The sequence below is a fragment of the Diceros bicornis genome, chromosome 2 (assembly GCF_020826845.1).
Source record: "Diceros bicornis minor isolate mBicDic1 chromosome 2, mDicBic1.mat.cur, whole genome shotgun sequence".
Lineage (NCBI taxonomy): Eukaryota > Metazoa > Chordata > Mammalia > Perissodactyla > Rhinocerotidae > Diceros > Diceros bicornis.
The window spans coordinates 78958119-78977994 of record NC_080741.1 but is presented as its reverse complement, the minus strand read 5'-3'; the positions used below and the strand labels follow the sequence as shown (position 1 = coordinate 78977994).

Below are 19876 nucleotides of genomic sequence, written 5' to 3'. Positions count from 1 at the left end.
GACAGTTCCTGACCGTAGGCAGAGCCAAGGACCCAGTGCTGCAGGAGAGACTGCAGTGGCAAGTGAGAGAGGGATATTCGATATATCAATGTGTCCGTGAATAGGAGGATGTGAGAAAAAAGGGTGTCGAGAGTACAAGAGGGAGGGCTCTATCCTTGGCATCAAGGAAGGGCTGCTATTTATCCTCAGAAATGGCAGCAAAGGAAGGTGGCAGAGCACGGGGGGTGGTGGGAGGAATAGGGATGCAGAGATTGTAAAGCATTAGGTTAGGCAGAGATTATAAGGATGGACAGATCCCTTCCTGACAAATCAGGAACTAAGATAATTGGTTCAAACAGAGAAGAAAGAGGGGCAGGAATTGGGGGCATTAAGAAATGTGATTAGTTATAAGCCAGTAATGAATAAAATCAATTTAATTAATATTAGTAACACCCTTCGAGCACATGCTAGGCAAGGCTCTATACACTAATCACTTTATGTGTTTTACCTCATTTACTTCTGAAGAGAAAGAAAATACTCGATCCTCACTTGTTAGATAAGGCAAATTAGGCTCAAAGTTTTGTTTATGGTCATAGAAGTCATAATTGGTGGAACTGAGCTGTAAACACAGGTGTCCAAAGAGAGAATCGTTTTGTCATACTGCCTTCAGCCGTACATGGTTATTACCCAGAGGGAATGGAGCAAGATGGCAACAGAGGTTGACATGGATTGGGGCCCAGCAAGCTGGCTGTTGCAGATGAAGGAGATGAGAGATTGTAGAGTGATGGCAGGTTTCTCAGGTGAGGTAAAAACAGAGGAAAAGATTGGGAGGAATGGAGATCAAGCTGAAGCTGGAGAGCAGGTTCTATGAGAGTAGAAACCATTTTTAAGATTTATACTGTGCTTAACAATGTAATCAAAGGGCTTCTTCAAGATTGTGTTCTTCTTCAGAATCCAGTTGACCTATGATGGAAGCATAATGTAAAGAGAAATAAATGATTGTTGTCTTAGGCACTGAGAATTTGGAGCTGTTTATTACTGCAGCGTAACATAGTGTGTTCTTGCTAATACAAATAGTTGTCAGATATTGACGTGAGCCAGAATTACCTAGGGATCATGTTCAAATGCAGTGGCCCTTGCTCCACCTCTAAAATTTCTGATTTGGAAACTGGACTGAGGCCAAGACATGAAATTTTTTAATAAGCTCCCTGGGTACGTCATACCTACCAAATTTTAAGGATTAGTGCATCATTCTACCATGATTAATTTGAGGGCACCTAAGGTACATTCGTAAGATTAAAAAAGGTACCTCCTCTGGGACGATGAGTTACTAAAAAGTTGCCCTTTCTTTCTGGCCTGAAGCAGCCCCATGCCAGAGTACAGATCATGGCAAGAAGACTGTAGGCTAGATTTCAGCTCTCCTGAACCCTTGTGGGTGAGCAGCTTTGTGCAGGACACAAACAGCCCTGTTGAAGTGGTTATTAAATTGTATTTCTTCATCTAAGAAGGTAAACTTTTCAAAAATTGTCAGTGTATGCAATATTCTGATACTGTACCAAATGGACACATCATTAACATGAACTGAAAAACTAATTTATGTCAAAGCTTTATCGAATTTAGAATTAAATGAGATTTTTTTTTACTCTTACTTTATTATTTTTTGTATTGAAGTGTAGTTGACATACTATACTAGTTTTAGGTATACACTATAGTGATTTGACATATATTATGAAATGATAACCAAGACAAGTCTGTAACCTTCAGTCACCATACAAAGTTATTATAATAGTATAGACTGTATTCCCTATGCTTTACATTACATCCTCGTGACTTAATTTATTTCATAACTGGAAGTTTGTACCTCTTAATCCCTTTCACCTATTTTGCCCATCCCCCTACCTCACTACCCTCTGGTGACCACCAGTTTGTTCTTTGTATCTATGTTTGTTTCTATTTTGTTTTGTTTGTTCATTTGTTTTGCTTTTTAGATTCCACGTATAAGTGAAATCATATAATATTTGTCTGTCTGACTTATTTCACTTAGCATAATGCCCTCCAGCTCTGTTGCAAATGGCAATATTTCATTCTTTTTATGGCTGAGTAATATTCCATTGTATATACCACATCTTCTGTATCCATTCATCTATCAGTGAACACGTAGGTTGTTTTCGAGTCTTGGCTATTGTAAATAATGCTGCAGTGAATGTAGGGATACATATATCTTTTTGAATTAGTGTTTTTGTTTTCTTTAGATAAATACCCAGAAGTGGAATTGCTGAATGGTATGGTAGTTCTGTTTTTAATTTTTTGAGGAAGCTCCTTACTGTTTTCCATAGTGGCTGCACCAATTTACATTCCCACCACCAGTGTACGAGGGTTCCCTTTTCTCCACATCCTTGCCAACACTTGTTATTTGTTGTCCTTTTGATAATAGCCATTATGACACGTGTGAGGTGATATCTCATTGTGGTTTTGATTTGCGTTTCCCTGATGATTAGTGATCTTGAGCATGTTTCGTGTGTCTCTTGGCCACCTTGTATGTCTTCTTTGGAAAAATGTCTACTCAGGTCCTCTGCCCATTTTTAAATCAAATTGTTTCCTTTTTTGATGTTGAGTTATATGCGTTCTTTTTATATTTTGGACATTAACTCCTTGTTGGATATATCATTTGCAAACATCGTCTCCTATTCAGTAGGTTGCCTTTTCGTTTTGTTTATGGTTTCCTTTGCTGTGATAAAGCTTTTTAGTTTGATGTAGTCCCATTTGTTTATTTTTGCTTTTGTTGCCTTTGCGAGGAGACAGATCCAAGAAAATATTGGTAAGACCGATGTCAAAGAGCTTACTGACTGTATTTTCTTCTAGAAGTTTTATGGTTTCAGGTCTTACATTCAAGCTTTTAATCCATTTTGAGTTTATTTTTGTATATGGTGTAAGAAAGCGGTCCAGTTTCATTCTTTTGCATGTAGCTGTCCAGTTTTCCCAGCACCATTTATTGAAGAGACTGTCTTTTCCCCATTGTATATTCTTGCCTCCTTTGTTGTGGATTAATTGACCATATAAGCATGGGTTTATTTCTGGGCTCTCTATTCTGTTCTGTTGATCTATGTGTCTCTTTTTGTGCCAGTCCCATACAGTTTTGATCACTATAGCTTTGTAGTATAGTTTGACATCACAGAGTGTGATACCTCCAGCTTTGTTCTTCTTTCTCAAGACGGCTTTGGCTATTTGGGATCTTTTGTGGTTCCATACAAATTTTAGGATTATTTGTTCTAGTTCCATGAAAAATGCCATTGGTAGTTTGATAGGGATTGCCTTGAATCTGTAGATTGCTTTGGGTGGTATGGACATTTTAACAATATTAATTCTTCCAATCCATGAGCATGATATACCTTTCCACTTATTTGTGTCTTCTTCAATTTCTCTCATCACTGTCTTATAGTTTTCAGTGTACAGGTCTTTTACTTCCTTGGTTAAATTTATTCCTAAGTTTTTTCTTATTTTTGATGCAATTACAAATGAAATTGTTTTCTTAATTTCTCTTTCTGATTGTTATTAGTGTATAACAGCACAACAGATTTCTGTATATTGATTTTATATCCTGCAACTTTACTGAATTCATTTATTAGTTCTAATATATTTTTGCTGGAGTCTTTAGAGTTTTCTATACATAGTATCATGTCATCTGCAAATAGTGACAGTTTTACTTCTTCCTTTCCACTTTGGATGCCTTTTATTTCTTTTTCTTGTCTGATTGCTGTGGTTGGGACTTCCAATACCATGTTGAATAAAAGTGGCAAGAGTGGGCATACTTGTTTTGTTCCTGATCTTAGAGGAAATGCTTTAAGCTTTTCACCACTGAGTATGTTAGCTGTGGGTTTGTCATATATGGCTTTTATTATGTTGAGGTATGTTCCCTCTATACTCACTTTGTTGAGAGTTTTTATTATAAGTGGATGTGGAATTTTGTCAAGTGCTTTTTCTTCATCTATTGAAATGATCATATGGTTTTTATCCTTTATTTTGTTAATATGGTATAACACATTGATTGATTTGCAGATATTAAAACATCCTTGCATCCCTTGGATAAATCCCACTTGATTATGGTGTATGATTCTTTTAAAGTATTGTTGAATTTGGTTTGCTAATATTTTGTTGCGGATTTTTGCATTTATGTTCATCAACGATATTGGCCTGTAATTTTATTTTTTTGTGGTATCCCTGTCTGGTTTTGATAATGATAATGCTGGCCTCATAAAATGAGTTTGGAAGCCTTCACTCCTCTTCAGATTTTTGGAAGAGTTTGAGAAGAATAAGTATTAAATATTCTTTAAATGTATGGTAGAATTCACTAGTGAAGCTGTCTGGTCCTGGACTTTTGTTTGTTGGGAGTTTTTTGATTACTGATTCAATTTCGTTACTAGTAATCAGTCTTTAGATTTTCTGTTTCTTCCTGATTCAGCCTTGGAAGAGTGTGTGTTTCTAGGAACTTATCCATTTCTTCGGTGTCCAATATGTTGGTGTTTAATTGGTTTTGGTAATCTCTTATGATCCTTTGTGTTTCTGTGGTGTTGGTTGTAACATCTCTTTTTTCATTTCTGATTTTATTTATTTGAGCCCTCTTTCTTTTTTCTTGATGAGTCTGGCTAAAGATTTATCAATTTTGTTTATCTTTTCCAAGAACCAGCTCTTAGTTTCATTGATCTTTTCTGTTGTTTTTTAAATCTCTATTTTACTTATTTTCACTCTGATCTTTATGTTTTATTGCCTTCTACTAACTTTGATCTTTGTTTGTTCTTCTTTCTCTAGTTCCTTTAGGTGTAAGGTTACATTATTTACTTGAGATTTTTCTTATTTCCTGAGGTAGGCCTGCATTGCTATGAACTTCCCTCTTAGAACTTCTTTTACTACATCCCATACATTTTGGAACATTGTGTTCCCATTTTCGTTTGTCTCAAGGTATTTTTTTATTTCCTCTTTGATTTCTTCTTTGACCCATTAGTTGTTTAGTAGCGTGTTATTTAGCCTTCACATGTTTGTGTTTTTTCCAGTTTTCTTCTTGTAATTGATGTCTAGTTTCATAATGTTGTGGTTGGAAAAGATACTTGATATGATTTCAATCTTCTTAAATTTATTGAGAATTGTTTTGTGACCTAACGTGATCTATCCTGAAGAACGTTCCATGTGCACTTGAAAATAATGTGTATTCTGCTGTTTTTGGGTGGAATGTTCTATACATGTTTTTAAAGTTCGTCTGGTCAACTATGTTATTTAAGGCCAATGTTTCCTTGTTGATTTTCTGTCTGGATAATAGATCCATTGATGTAAGGGGGGTGTGAAAGTCCCCTACTATTATTGTATTATTGTCAATTTCTTCCTTTATATCTGTTAATATTTGCTTTATGTATTTAGGTGCTCCTATGTTGGGTGCATAGATATTTGCGAGTGTTATATCCTCTTGTTGTATTGATCTCTCTATTGTTATGTAATTCCCTTCTTTGTCTCTTGTTACGGTCTTTGTTTTAAAGTCTAATTTGTCTGATATAAGTATTCCTACCCTGGCTTTTTTTTCATTTCTATTTGCATAGAATATCTTTTTCCATGCCTTCACTTTCAGTCTGTGTGTGTCTTTAGATCTGAAGTGAGTCTCTTGTAGGCAGCATATACATGGGTCTTTTTTTTTTTTTTAACCATTCAGCCACCCTATTGACTGGAGCATTTAGTCCATTTACATTTAAAGTAATTATTGTTAGGTGTGTTCTTATTGCCATTTTTGTTAATTGTTTTCTGGCTGTTTTTGTAGATCTTCTCTATTTTTTTCTTCTTCTCTTGCTGTCTTCCTTTCTGATTTGATGACTTTCTTAGTGTTATGTTTGTATTCCTTTGTCTTTATTTTTGGTGTATCTATGTAGGTTTTTGGTTTGTGATTACTATGAGGTTCATATATAATGACCTATGTATATAGCAGTCTATTTTAAGTTGATAGTTGCTTAAGTTCGAGTGCGTTCTAAAAGCACTATATTTTTACTTCCCCTGTGTTTTATGTTTTTGACATCATATTTTACATCTTTTATGAAATTCTTGACTTGCAATACTAAGTAGTATCAATTAGCAAATCATTCAGTTATTGGCGTAGGAAGAAGAGGCTGACTTCGTCTATAATCTAAGGGTAGAACCATGTTTGATTTTACTACAATTTGAAGTAGTTATTTATAATTCAAACTTTTAAGCAGTTTATATGAGTTTTACATTAAAAATTTCAATTATGTAAGAGTTTCTCTCCCTCCCCACAAGAATGACATTATTTCAACTAAATAGCAAACTGCTGTGACTATATCTCAGATTTAATGGAACTTTATTTTTTAAAAAATACTTGAATAGTTGTGTTAACAATACATAGGAATAGGGTAAAAGGTATAATTTATTTTAAAAAAGCCAATTTTCATGTAGTAAACTCAATTACTCATTGGGAAAAATAGAACAAATGATTAAAAGATTTGCAAAAAAGGTACTAGTCTGCCATCTACTGTTCAAATAAGTCACAAAGTTTAATTGTTATGAGATCTTAATGTGCATTCTACTTGGGAGGCAGAATTGTGGAAAAAAGGGGAACTTGTCAAACTAGAGATTATTGGACTCCATCTCAGATATTCTGGCTCTGTAGAACTGGGGTAAGATTCAGAAATCTGCTTTTGTAAGAAGCACCCCAATTGATCCTATCTAGGTGGTTCCCTTCCATACGTTAAGAATTATTCAAATATATCTTAGCTATTGTAAAGTATGTGACACTCTTCAGACACGTCAGGCAACACAGTTCCATCGCTGACCCATGCATCACAGACGATCGGATATGGTAATTTAAAACAAAATGAAACAAAACTGATCCTTTTCATGGCTCTGTAGACAAAGCTTGAGTAAAGCTTTGTCTCCAGTTTTCAACTGTGGCATTCTCTAACGAAATTGGCATTATGTGAAGTGTTTTTTTTTTTTGTTTTTTGTTTTTTTACTCTTGCTTAAATTATTTCCTATAGGGAATATATATTTTTGAAAGGATTGTGTTACCATTGTTTTCATCCTCATCATATATTCACTTTTTTCCTGGTAGGATAATTATTGATGGAGCTAATCTGACTATATCTAATGTCACCTTAGAGGACAAAGGTATTTACTCCTGTTCAGCTCAAACTGCTCTAGATAGCGTTGCTGATATAACTCAAGTAACCATCCTTGGTAAGTGCACTAACTAATGAGAAATCTCTATTCATTTCTTCTCCATTACTGATTAAATTTCACTGTTCTTAGGCAATTAAACCAATGATTATTTGAGCCCTTGCACATATATTGTTAGTTTGAATTTTTCACTTAAATAGTAACCCCACTTTCAAATGCTTTCTCCTCTTTAATGGCTTTAAAAAAATTAATTAATGCTTAATTTCTTTTCCAAACGTGGGTAACGTGTTCAAAAGCAGTGGGAGGTAGGTGATGCTATCAGCAGAAAGAAAGCTGAAGCATGCTTGAGTTCCCAGAGCTCCTGAGCTACCCTTTCCTCCTGTGCAGAGAAATGGGCTGAGGAATGGACATGGGCTGGCATGGAGGGATCAGAATGGGGGTCCAGTGGTGGTTGCTCAATGGTCACGCTCTAAATCAGAGGCTTAGACTGAGCTCCCAGGGCTCTAGGAAGGGTGGGGAGGGACTTCAAGGGTTCTGCAAAGGAATGCCTTTGATTTTTTTTTAATGGTAATGCTAATTAGAAAACAATGTGCACACTTCACTAACGTAATCAATGTAATTACCCCTGCAATCACCCACGTTTAAAGCTCTTAGACCATCTGCTGGATATCTCTTCCGGTTGTCCTTCCAGATTTACTCTTCACCAGCTCTCTGATCTGCAAACCTGACCTGTATGGACAACATCAACAAACCACTTATCCTCAAGCTTTCATTTGGTTCAGCTAATGGGGACCTCTGGCAGTAGAGGCGGGTGGGTGGGTGTGTTTATTTTCCATACTCCCTCCCTGCAGGCTGGCTGTGTCCCACTGCCAAAGTCGTTGATTCTCCCAGGGAGGCTCTCTCCACCCAGTTCTCTCTGATGGGATTCTAGTAACTGCTCCCCCCTACCCCCACTCTGGATATCCTGCCCATATCTTTTGAAAGAGTCCTTATTAAAAGCTCTTTGAGGAGCTGGCCTGGTGGCGTAGTGGTTAAGTTCACATGCTCTGCTTTGGGAGCCCGGGGTTCATGGATTCAGATCCCAGGCATAGACCTACACGCCACTCATCAAGCCATGCTATGGCAGCATCCCACATACAAAATAGAGGAAGATTAGCCTTGAGCTAACATCTGTTGCCAGTCTTCTTCTTTTTGATTGAGGAAGATTGTCCCTGAGCTAGTGCCAATCTTCCTCACCAAAAAAAACCAAAATGCTTTTTGAACTATCCTAAACTGTGTGAACTATTTGTCTTCTGTCGGAACGCTGACTGATATAGACATTTTTACAGTTTTCTCTTATAATTCTGTTTCAGTGGGCATCATTTAGTTTTTCCTTTAGTTTGCTGATATTCCTTAAAAGTGTTTGGTTTGGCCTAAACTCCGTTATCATATGTCTAGATCAATCATTATTATTAACAGGCATTTGTATCTTTAGCACTCTGGTTGCTGGGATCCGCAGGTAGGTTGCTAATGAGAGGGACGAGTACAGACTGAGAGGAAATAATTCAGTCTCTTTTGAGGTAGGCTGGTGAAAAATGAATTAACAGGCTGAATCTCTTCAAGTGAAGCAAATGGCCAGTATATTTCAAGTGAAATAATGGCCACCGTGTTTCAAGTAAAGCAAATGGCCATTATGTGTCTCAGGTAAAGGAAATGGCCACCAGGTTGGGTTCTACCAAAGATATAAAAGTAAGATGAAGAAGAAAAAAGTGCAGATCCCAGGTGATAGAAGGTATGGTCTTGGTTGAATAGAATTGTACCTTTAGGAGAGATGTTTGGCCATAGGAGTTTCAGCTGCTTCAGGGGACTACAAGCAGAAAGGTTCAGTCCTCTAGTAATTGTTCCAATAGTAATTCACCAGATATAATAGTTGACCTTCAAGTAAACTGGAATTTATCCCAGGCACCACAAGTATAGGGGGGGTATGTGTCAGGATTCGTGGGCTTTCCCCCTACTTGGTGCACACTGTCTAAATTTCCTTGTGAAATTTAATATTTCAGTCATTTGATTAGGCTGCCATCTTCTAGAACCATTACATTTTGATAATTTTAAATAATTAGTGGCTATGATTATATGTATTATTTATATATGAAGTAATTACCAATTATTTTTAGAATAAAAATAAAATAATTTAAAAAAATATTCCACAAGATAGTCTGCATTTTCTTAACCACTTCTTGGAGTTTACATTCTAATTTTTTAGGCCCATCTCTGATTTTAAGAGGCATATATCAGTAACTGACAGTAACAAGTGACAGATCCATGTATAGTTTCTAAAAGACTCTTTTTCCTGGAAAACAATCTTTAAAAGCATATGATTGACCCATTCCAGTCAGAAGTTACTTTCAAAAATCTTGACATAAACATCCTTAAAGAGTATCATTCTTTTAAGTCTCAACTGTAATCCGTCAGTTCTCGCCCCATATGATTCTCAGAAAGAGCAGATTTTGATGTCAGATGCAACATGCTGTATTGGTTGCTTCAGGAAAAGTTCAGAAATGAGTGGGCTCTTAGTAAGTGCTGAAGAGAAATATCAGTTCTCTGAGCTCAGATTCTGAAACCTGTTGATGAAATAATTTCTTGTTTAAGGCCCTAAAGTTTGGACAGTCACTGACCACATTTGAAAAGTAAACATGTTGTCTTCTGATTTGAGAACAATGTTTTTTTGTCAGTGTAAAATTTCCAGCAATTGGCAAATACTCAGCAGGGGCAATAGGTGTTACTTTCTTTTAGATGTTACTTTCATTGTCTCCTCTGAGAAAAAGTAAATATCCTTGAATACATGTGAGAATTGAGACCAAATTTTGGAAATAAGGATCATGAGGGATAAGATTTGTTTTTACTGATGCTTTTACTTTAAAAGTACCAGAAATTTCCTTGGACTTAGCACTCTTAAAATTTGTCGTCACCTACTCAATTTTCTAGTTACCCTCACAATATTTATCACTGCCAAATTTTGCTCTTCCAGTATAAACTGCCTTCTTACTCTTTTTCAGAAGAGGCCAAGAGAGTATAAATAAAGTTGCTAAAAAACACTGAGAATTCATTGTTATAAATTACAATAAAAATCCAAAGCAGTTGTGGAAAAGAAAGTCTGAGCTCATGTTTATCTATCTTTTTTTCCTTTAGTCATAGGACCTAATTTTACTACTCTAGTGTAATAATTATATGCATGATTGAAGTGATAATATATTTCTCACTCATTTAGCCATAAAACATTTATGTGCAAGGCACTGTGGGCAATGCAAAGATTAGTAAAATATGGTACCTAGCCTTGAAGATCTGTTTAGTCCCATACAGGAGAGGACTCAGGCATGTAAATACGTACATAAGCTGGAGGATACTGATTCACTTGAGATCGATCATGTTTCTCAAACCTGAGTGTGCATAATCATCACCCAAGGAACTTGTTTAGAAATACAGATTCCTGGGCTAAGCTCCTTCAATAAGCCAGAGGGATGGGGCCCAGAAATCTTCACTTTTAATAACTACTCCTAAAGAAATTCTGATGCCTGTGGTCAAGGATGGCCCTCTGAGAACTGCAATCAGAAATACTTCCAGTAGGGAATAGACATGACAGAAGCTGCATTTGAAATGGAGCTGGAAGGGCTGGTGAGGTGTGGACAATTGTGAGCCCTTTCTGGGCCCAGAAAGGAAGGGGGCTGGCAATGTGCCTGAGCGAGGAAATTGGGTAGACAAAGGCAGCGATCTGCATTCTCCTCACCTTCATTTTTCATTATTAATTAGATGTTCCGGATCCACCAGAAAATCTTCACTTGTCTGAAAGACAGAACAGGAGTGTTCGGCTGACGTGGGAAGCTGGAGATGACCACAACAGCAATATTAGCGGTAGGGAAGACTTGGGATGACCATGTTACTTATACTCCAGAATCAAAATTAATATTAAAGCCGTTTTTTACCACAGTTGGTGGATTATCCTTCTTAAAACATCCTTTAAAACTTTTAATATTGTATATGAATCTTAGCATAACTTAACTCAAATTCAATTTGTTCTGATGTTTTTTTCCTATGTTTCTCCTGCCAGAGTATATTGTAGAATTTGAAGGAAACAAAGAGGAACCTGGAAGATGGGAGGAATTGACTAGAGTCCAAGGCAAGGAAGCAACAGTGATGTTATCTTTGGCTCCATATGTGAGGTACCAGTTCAGGGTCATAGCCGTGAATGAGGTAGGGAGAAGCCGACCCAGCCAGCCATCAGACCATCACGAAACACCTCCGGCAGGTATGTAGGTTCTCACGTCAGGTTTCTACCAAATTAGTTTCGATTTACCCCATCTTTGAACAACAACAACAAAAAAAGGGATTCATAGCATGGTATAAGATTTTAGATTTCTTCCAATAGAGAGCTTGAAAAGTTCTATGAACTAACCACACACAAAATATTCAAAGTATATCAGTCTCGTAAGTAGCATATAAATGTTTGATAGGGGACAGGAAATTACGGGGAGATATATGAGCAAACATTACTATGGGTAATTTCTGATAGCTAAATATCATGTTAAAATCAGATATCATAAAGTAAGTTCTAAACTGATGTTCAATATATAGAGAGAAAGTCAACTTTTTCCCTTTTCTCTTTATTTCAACTTCAGAAATAAAACTTTTGACTCATTATAGGCGCCTTATTTAATTTTCAGTTTATCTAATGTCATTAATTTTATGCATTTAGTGTATTTATTGTATCTTGGTATCTAGATAGATATTTAATATCTATCTGAATTCCCAAGATGCTTTTTTTTTAATTTCAAGAATGATAGTACAAAAATTTGTGTTACTGAATTGACATAAGTCATCAATGTGGTCATAGCATGATATTATTATTTTTTTTCTCCTGGGTGAAATAAATAAACATACAAGGGTATAAATCCTTTTTGGATTGAGAAAAAAGCAAGCAGAGGAATAAGTGAATCAGATGCTAGATGCTCGTGTGATTTTAGTGTAAGTTGAACTTGGCACTAAGCTCTCTACTTAGCCCTTCCTTATCAACTGGATCCATCTGAATATGTTTCATGGGCACATTACCTGCTGTTTCCTATGTATTGTCCCTGAAACTTGGCTGTTGATATTAATACATGATGTTTAATTTTATACGCTTAGAAGCAAATATGCATAACATACATTTCTAACGATAATTTTAATAGAAAAAGTAAAGCAGGTTTAAAATCAAAATGTGTATTTAGAAAGTGAATTTAGGATTTTAAAAAGCACGTCTAAAAATGTAAGGAGCAAGTTTAAAATGAAGATATGTAAAGTAAACCATCTACTCTCATTGGATAAGAATCATATCACTCCAAGAACACAATTTTACTCCTTTAAATAAAATATATATTTAAAAGCTGCCTTATGTGAGATGATGAATGTGTTAACTAACCTTACTGTGGTAGTCATTTAACGATATATACATATAAATGTAAAATGTGTAAATATGTATATTTGATATATATATACATATATAAAATAATTACATTGTACACCTTAAACTTATACAACGTTATATGTCAATTATATCTCAATAAAGCTTGAAAAACAACGGCCTTAAATCTTTTTACGAACTGGGTCAGATAGAAACAAACAAATATAATCAAAATTATTAAAAAAATCTGGTTTTTGAGGGAGGAGGGACTATATGATAATTTACCTATTGGCCATACAATAGAAAAAAATAGTTTTAATGCTTGTAATTTTTCAGCTCCAGACAAGAATCCACAAAATATAAGAGTTCAAGCCTCTCAACCCAAGGAAATGATTATAAAATGGGAGGTGTGTATTCTTTAATATGTTGTGTATTACTGTGTGTTCTTTTTTGCTTTCTGTTAGGTCTGCATGCTAAGTGTAATGATAGAACAGTATTTTTAAGAACAAAGAGATAAAATTTGTATAGTATATTTTATAAATATATTTTATTTGTATATTTTAAAGATCAATGTGATTAGAATGTTGTGAAATAGAGTTTAATAATAGTAAATAATTTAAGGAAGATTATGCAGGTTGATTTAATTGAAATCTATTATCAAAAGTTTCAGATTTCTAATATTTTTATTACCAATATCCTTAATCCTCTCCCATTCAAAAAATACTGAAAATCTTTTACTAAATTTTAATATACATTCTAATAAGTATTATGCATATCAAAAAATGACTTGCAGATAATAGTCACCACTTATTAGGCACTATGAGGCATTTTATGTACTCATTTCTAATTCTGAGAACAACTTTGTCAAGAGAACATCATTAACACCTTGATCTGGATGTGGAAACTGAAGTCCAGTGTGATTGGCAGTCTTCCCCATCACCACACAACTAGAAATCAACAAAACTAGGATTTAATCATGGATATCTTTGGACTTTAAACTCTGCTATTTCCTACTTTGTATATCTGTTAACAATTATTAAATAGACTTTCCTCTTTGAATTTGCCATAAAATTTTATATCTGCTCAGATGGTTTTAGTTTTTTTGAGTGTCATTTCTAAATTTCTTTTGTAACAGTGGAGACCTTTTTTTTTTCCCCCTTTATTATTTGGACATATTTCTTGAACAAGTACATTAACTCGCTTGAAAGTAGATTACCATTTAACCATTCTGATTAATAATAGGCTTCCAACATTGAATTAATTGAATTTTACATAAATATAGAAAATTTTTGAATGTATACTGGGATATACTAATTTATTTCCAGATCTAATTCCAGGTATAATTTTTGGAATAATTTTAGAGTATATGAATTTTGGTTTGACTTTATTTTCTTCATATATTGGTCTCAGTACTCATTATATAATTACATGGCTCATACCTGCAAAATATTTAGTCAATACTTTTATCTCAACACTAACCCTTTATTCCCATTTCAGTGAAATTGTTTTGCAAATTTAAAATTTTAAAAAAAATGGTAATACACAGAAACTAAATATATTCAAGAATATTATTCTTTCCTTGAATTTGTCACCGTAAATAGTTGCTACCACCTTGTCTTAATAATTACTTAATTTATAATCTGAAATTATGTTAGTATCTTATTCTTTTAGAGTATCTGTCTTATCCTCTTTTAAGTTCCATAGAAGTTTTCATAAGATAGATGATTTAACTGGTTGGTTGAAAATAACAGTATGTAATTATCAGGTCAGTTCCTCAGAGAAGTACACTATGTTCCACTAACGTTAGCTCATTAATCCTCACCACTCTTCTGGGAGGGCTACAGTAGCTCAGTGCTATCAGCCTTACATTTCATAGAGAGAAGCTGGGACTCAGTTTAATGACCTTATCCAGATGCCATGCACTGAGTCAATAATGAAAAGAGGGCAGAAATCTTCAGTTCTTCTTACTGTTTGTCTTTACTTATAAGTCACTCTTCTCTCCCCCAGAGATACATACACACTAATTACTAATGCTCTCGTCTTGTATGAATGGGATTATACCAAGAAAGTGTTTATAATTTGTCTTTGAAGAGTAAATGATGGATAATTTAGTAATTAATTGACTAGAGGAAGGAAGTAGTCAGAGAAATTTGGAACTACATTGACATTTGCATTCATAATATGTTCCATTGTGTTTCATATAATTTTGAAATGTCAGAGATCTAATGACTATAGGCACAAACAGTGAAGTTTAAGAACATTTATTCATTGGTTATTATTTTGCATGGATTATCCTGTAAAAAGGAGTTAGATGTCAGATATTTCCCAAGTTGACAAAGAGACGCCATGAATAAATTACCAACCCCTTCCGCAGAGACTGACTTACAAAATAATTTCTGTCTATAAGATAATGATCAGAGAGAAACAATTTGTTTAAAAAAAAATGTTCAGAGGCTGGCCCTGTGACTGAGTATTTAAAGTTCCACGAGCTCTGCTTCAGCAGCCTGGGTTCACGGGTTCAGATCCCAGGTGCAGACCTATACCGCTTGTCAAGCCATGGTCTTACAGCAACCCATATACAAAAGAGGAAGATTGGCAACAGGATATTAGCTTAGGGCAAGTCTTCCTCAGCATAAAAAAAAAAAAAAAGGTTATCTTTCACAAAAGTATTAACAACACAAATGAGCACTAAGAACAGATTAGATGTCCCTAATTTTTATTTGTTTTATGTTTTTTATTTTAGTATGAAACATGATTCAATTAAAAGTAATGAATTATGAAGTACTTGGTTTATATATGGCAGTTAAAAAAAAAAGTCTTTGCTCTCCTGGAATGTATATTCTAGTTGGAGGGATAGGAAATAAGCAAATCCATTAGAAGTAAAATAATATGTCATTTAACAAAAAATCCTGTGGAGGAAAATAAGACGCAGAACCTTATATGCAGATTATTAATAAATGTGCATTTACTAACGGAATGGATGAACCTTATATTACAGTGAAAAATGAATTTTAGTTTATCTTATTCAGCTCATGGTCTATTATATATGAATTCTCTTTATAAATTTGTCACATTAAATATTGACACAAATTTTTGTTTTAAAGTAATGTATTATGTTAAATTGTAACTGAATGATAGAAGTAGTCTTTTTAGTTAGCATTATCTTCTAAAATTCACTTTTCATATATTAGGGTGGTCATGACCCACCCATATGTTTTTTTTTTAATTTTTTATAATTTTATTTATCTATTTTTTTCCCCAAAACCCCAGTAGATAGTTGTATGTCATAGTTGCACATCCTTCTAGTTGCTGTATGTGGGACAGGGCCTCAGCATGGCCGGAGAAGCGGTGCATCGGTGCGCGCCCGGGATCCGAACCTGGGCCGCCAGTAGTGGAGCGCAAGCACTTAACTGCTAAGCCACGGGGCCGGCCCCACCCATATGTTTTAAGTGTTAAAAAATGATAATGTCCTATCCCTCAAAACAGAAAAAAAGAGCCCACTGCAACCTGGTCAGTTAAATAATTATATCAGGATGATTTTTGCTTAACATTTCCATTTGTTCTTAAGTGTAAGTATATTTATATTAAATTTGAACTTCAATAAAATAGTGAATTTCTAATCGCAAAGACACCAAAAAAAAAAAAACAAAAAAAAAACCCCCAAATCCATTAATGTTTGGGACATAGGAAGTTCTTCAGTTACCTGGTTATATGATCACAGCTCAGTTGTTTCACTTTTAAAGGACCTAAGTTTTATTATTTCTACTATGAGTATAATAAAATCCACCAGCTTTAAAATGGAATGAAGGCAGTACAACAATCTGTCCAGTTTCTAGATCAGTCATTATAACCTTGCTTTGTTTGTAGATCTCTTTGAAAATATGATAGAAATATAGGTTTTTTTCTAGAAAAGTCTACAAAAAGTTTTCCTAACTATTTCACGGCTTTTCAGATCCTCTGAAGGTATCCATAGACCCCATCTAGATCCCTAGACCCTAAGTTAAGAACCTCTTTTCTAGAGATTCCTTCTGCGAGGTGCTTTATGAGAGGAAGGCTTGTGGTCTTCTCCACCCCTACCCTCATGCCCACCTCCCCACCCCACGCCCACCCGAGCTCTGCTCTTGCTCCTCTGGTCGCCGTCTGTGTTGGGGGTCTATTTGAGAATTTGCTGAGATTTTGTTGTCCATTGTCTGAGAACCACATATTACAAAGTATTCCTGCTGCTCCTTTAGGAGTCTAGGCACCAAAGAGGCTGGCAATTTAGATAAGATTTTTCTTAAAAGTGTTACCTATGGTGGCACAGTTTATTTTAAAATTTACCAGAGAGCTTTATCAAACGTAACTATTTTCCTTGGAGCAAAACATGTGTAAATTGAATAATACTGTTTGTACACATTTATTGTCAGTAGGGGCTGAAAGAAATTGTAATTCCAGATCGCAATGTGGGACTAAAAGCTTGTGGCCTTATTCATCTGGGCAATGATAAAACCTCAGGTGAATTTATATCCATATGATAGTAAAAAATATCTTGGGGCAAAACTTGGAATGCAAAGTATAAACAATGACTGGAAAATCTTGTTTTGCTTTGATTTTTTTCCTCGCTAATTTAAGTATTTACCTTGGAATAAGCATAGACTTGACATTATTTTGCTGATGTAACACTGTGCTTTCAACTTAATTCTAGTCAATCCCTCTAATAAGTATTTTAATAAATTAGACTGAGTCAAGAAGCATTGCAAATTCTGTAAGAACACTACATATGACATTGAATCACTCGCATATACAGACAAAATTACTGTTTATATAAATGAACCTTATAATCTAGGACTAAAATCTCATTTTTTAAATCTATTTTATAGAACTGATTCATTTAAATGCACATTCCCACGTCTGTGAAATGAAACAGGTGGTTTAAATCACATTAATGTTTTTTTGAAATAAAGTATTGCTCGATTAAAAACCAGAATGGAAATAACTAATTTCCTGTACTAGAAATTCCTCCACTAAATATTCCTATATGGCAAAATAGAGATGGGGGCACTTTCTCTTTTAAAGAAATAGAAACAGATTGGCCAAGGAGCTGGGGAATTATTTTATTATAGAAAGGAGTACTAATGTATAAACATGCATATTCTTCGAGTAAAATTTTCCTCAATCTCTCTCCTCTTTTGGAAGGAAGATAGAGAAGGATAGATGGAGTCAGGTGGAAGAAAGAATTCTGACTGAAAAGCCACAGTGTGGGATTCATGGCCGTGTCCTTTTTATTTATGCCAATTCTTTGGGACTGAAAAGGTAGAATATAGAGGAAGGCGTAAACAACAGCTAAAACCCTGTGTGAAATTTCTTAGTAAATTCTTTCATATATGAAAAGTTAGACTTCACCATAAGGGCATATGCCAGACATCTAAATTGTGGGTTTCTTACTGCGTGGGGAGCTGAGGGACTAACTTTCAAAATAAACTTACAGAATGACAAAAATTTCCACAACTGCTTCCAAACCAGAGAGGGAGATTTAAGATCTCCCAAGAAAGGAGCCCTCTGTTGCAGGACTTCTTGTGCCACTTAGGGTGGCTTGCCACCGTCTCTGACTCAACATATTTGTGATCACACGGATGAGTGCTGCCTTGTGTTTTAGCCTTTGAAATCCATGGAGCAGAATGGACCGGGACTGGAGTACAGAGTGACCTGGAAGCCACAGGGGGCCCCCGGGGAGTGGGAAGAAGAAACAGTCACAAACCACACCTTGCGGGTGATGACTCCTACAGTCTATGCTCCTTATGATGTCCAAGTCCAAGCCATCAATCACCTCGGCTCTGGCCCTGAGCCTCAGTCAGTGATCCTCTATTCTGGAGAAGACTGTAAGTGATGCACCTGAAACCCCCAAGCACTCAGTAGCAGTTTCTCTCAAGTATATTGCATTTCTGTCAGTGAACATTTTTGCAGCAACTACTGCATGCAAAGAGGATGTACTAGCTGTGGGAGATAAGAAGAAATATAACACGTGCTTCCCGCTTTAGGGCTGACTACAGGACAGTTGATCGGTATAGAGTGGTTAGGAAGTACGCTGAAAGTTTTAATTTCATTCAGTTTCCCAATAAAGCTATTTCTGTATTGAAAATCAAAGACCTGGAATCATCACTGCAATCAGGTAGGCAGCGTAAGTGTCATAAGGTTTTTCGATTACATTTACTCTTACTTGTTGAGGACCTCCTTACAGCCACCTGCTGCTGTGCCACGGCCTCAGTTGCGTGTCTGGAACCTTCCTCACACAGATGGGATACAGACCCAGACTGTATAGAGAATTAAACACACACACACAGAGTTTTGAGGTACTGGTGATATATGATTTTACTATTAAATACTTATACCATAACTATTACAAATAGATTGTTAGAAAAAGGAAAGACGCAACATTCCATATCACTACACATTAGGAGTTATTCTCATTGTTCTTCTGGTATCCAAAGTAATATTTTGATCCAAGAATAGAAGAAGGTCGGGCATGTGAAATGACCAACTCCTTGTTCACCTGCTGTCTAAATTCTTCTCCCCAAATAAAACTACACAGGACACATAACTGTGTACTAAGATATTAGTCTTGGCTGCTCTGCATTTGGTTAGCTCCCTTGTAGGATAGGGATGATATTACCCACTTCATAGGGTTGTTGTGTAAGAATTATGTGAGCCAGTCCAGGTAAGGCCCTTAGATCAGTGCCTGACGCATATCATATGCTCAATTAATGTTAGCTGTTGTTATTAATACTAATTAAGCTCCCAAGTAATTTAAGTTATATTATTAGTCTAGTTCACCGTCTTCCAAAGGCAAGATGCCCACAGAATATTTCCCTGACCACTGTTTCGTGTTCCCAGTTACATTGCCCACATTGTATCGCTCTGGAGAGCAGCCTTTCTCAGTGTGCTACGGGCTATGCTCTTCTCCTAGAAACCTGTTTGGGCTGAGAAACTCCTCTGTAATGAGACACTCTCTTGGTTCCATTTGGAACTGATTTCATGAAAGTGCTTTCCTTAGAATAAACAATATGAAAATTCACCTTTTGAAAAGGCTGCTAATAATCACGTTTGGAGATTATTGAAAGCTAATCATTCTTATGTGCTTAACAGATCCTGATACAGCTCCAGTGATCCATGGGGTGGACGTTATAAACAGCACATTAGTTAAAGTTACCTGGTCTTCAATTCCAAAGGAGAGAGTACATGGACATCTGAAAGGATATCAGGTTTTTATCATAGATTTTCTTCTCGTTGTTGAATTAATATCTTTCTTGCAAATAAGAACTGATTTCAGAAGACGCCAAA

The 19876-nt window shown here is 35.6% G+C and overlaps 1 protein-coding gene across 3 annotated transcripts in view; it reads left to right on the top strand.

Moving 5' to 3' along the window:
* Nucleotides 1-19876, top strand: part of CHL1 (cell adhesion molecule L1 like) — a 223129-nt gene that overhangs the window by 187070 nt on the left and 16183 nt on the right. For all 3 annotated transcript variants that reach the window (XM_058563606.1, XM_058563615.1, XM_058563596.1), the window contains 6 exons: nucleotides 7082-7206; nucleotides 10933-11034; nucleotides 11231-11428; nucleotides 12896-12966; nucleotides 18195-18417; nucleotides 19682-19797. In XM_058563606.1, coding sequence (XP_058419589.1) covers nucleotides 7082-7206; nucleotides 10933-11034; nucleotides 11231-11428; nucleotides 12896-12966; nucleotides 18195-18417; nucleotides 19682-19797 — 835 coding nt within the window. The remainder of the gene's footprint in view (nucleotides 1-7081; nucleotides 7207-10932; nucleotides 11035-11230; nucleotides 11429-12895; nucleotides 12967-18194; nucleotides 18418-19681; nucleotides 19798-19876) is intronic.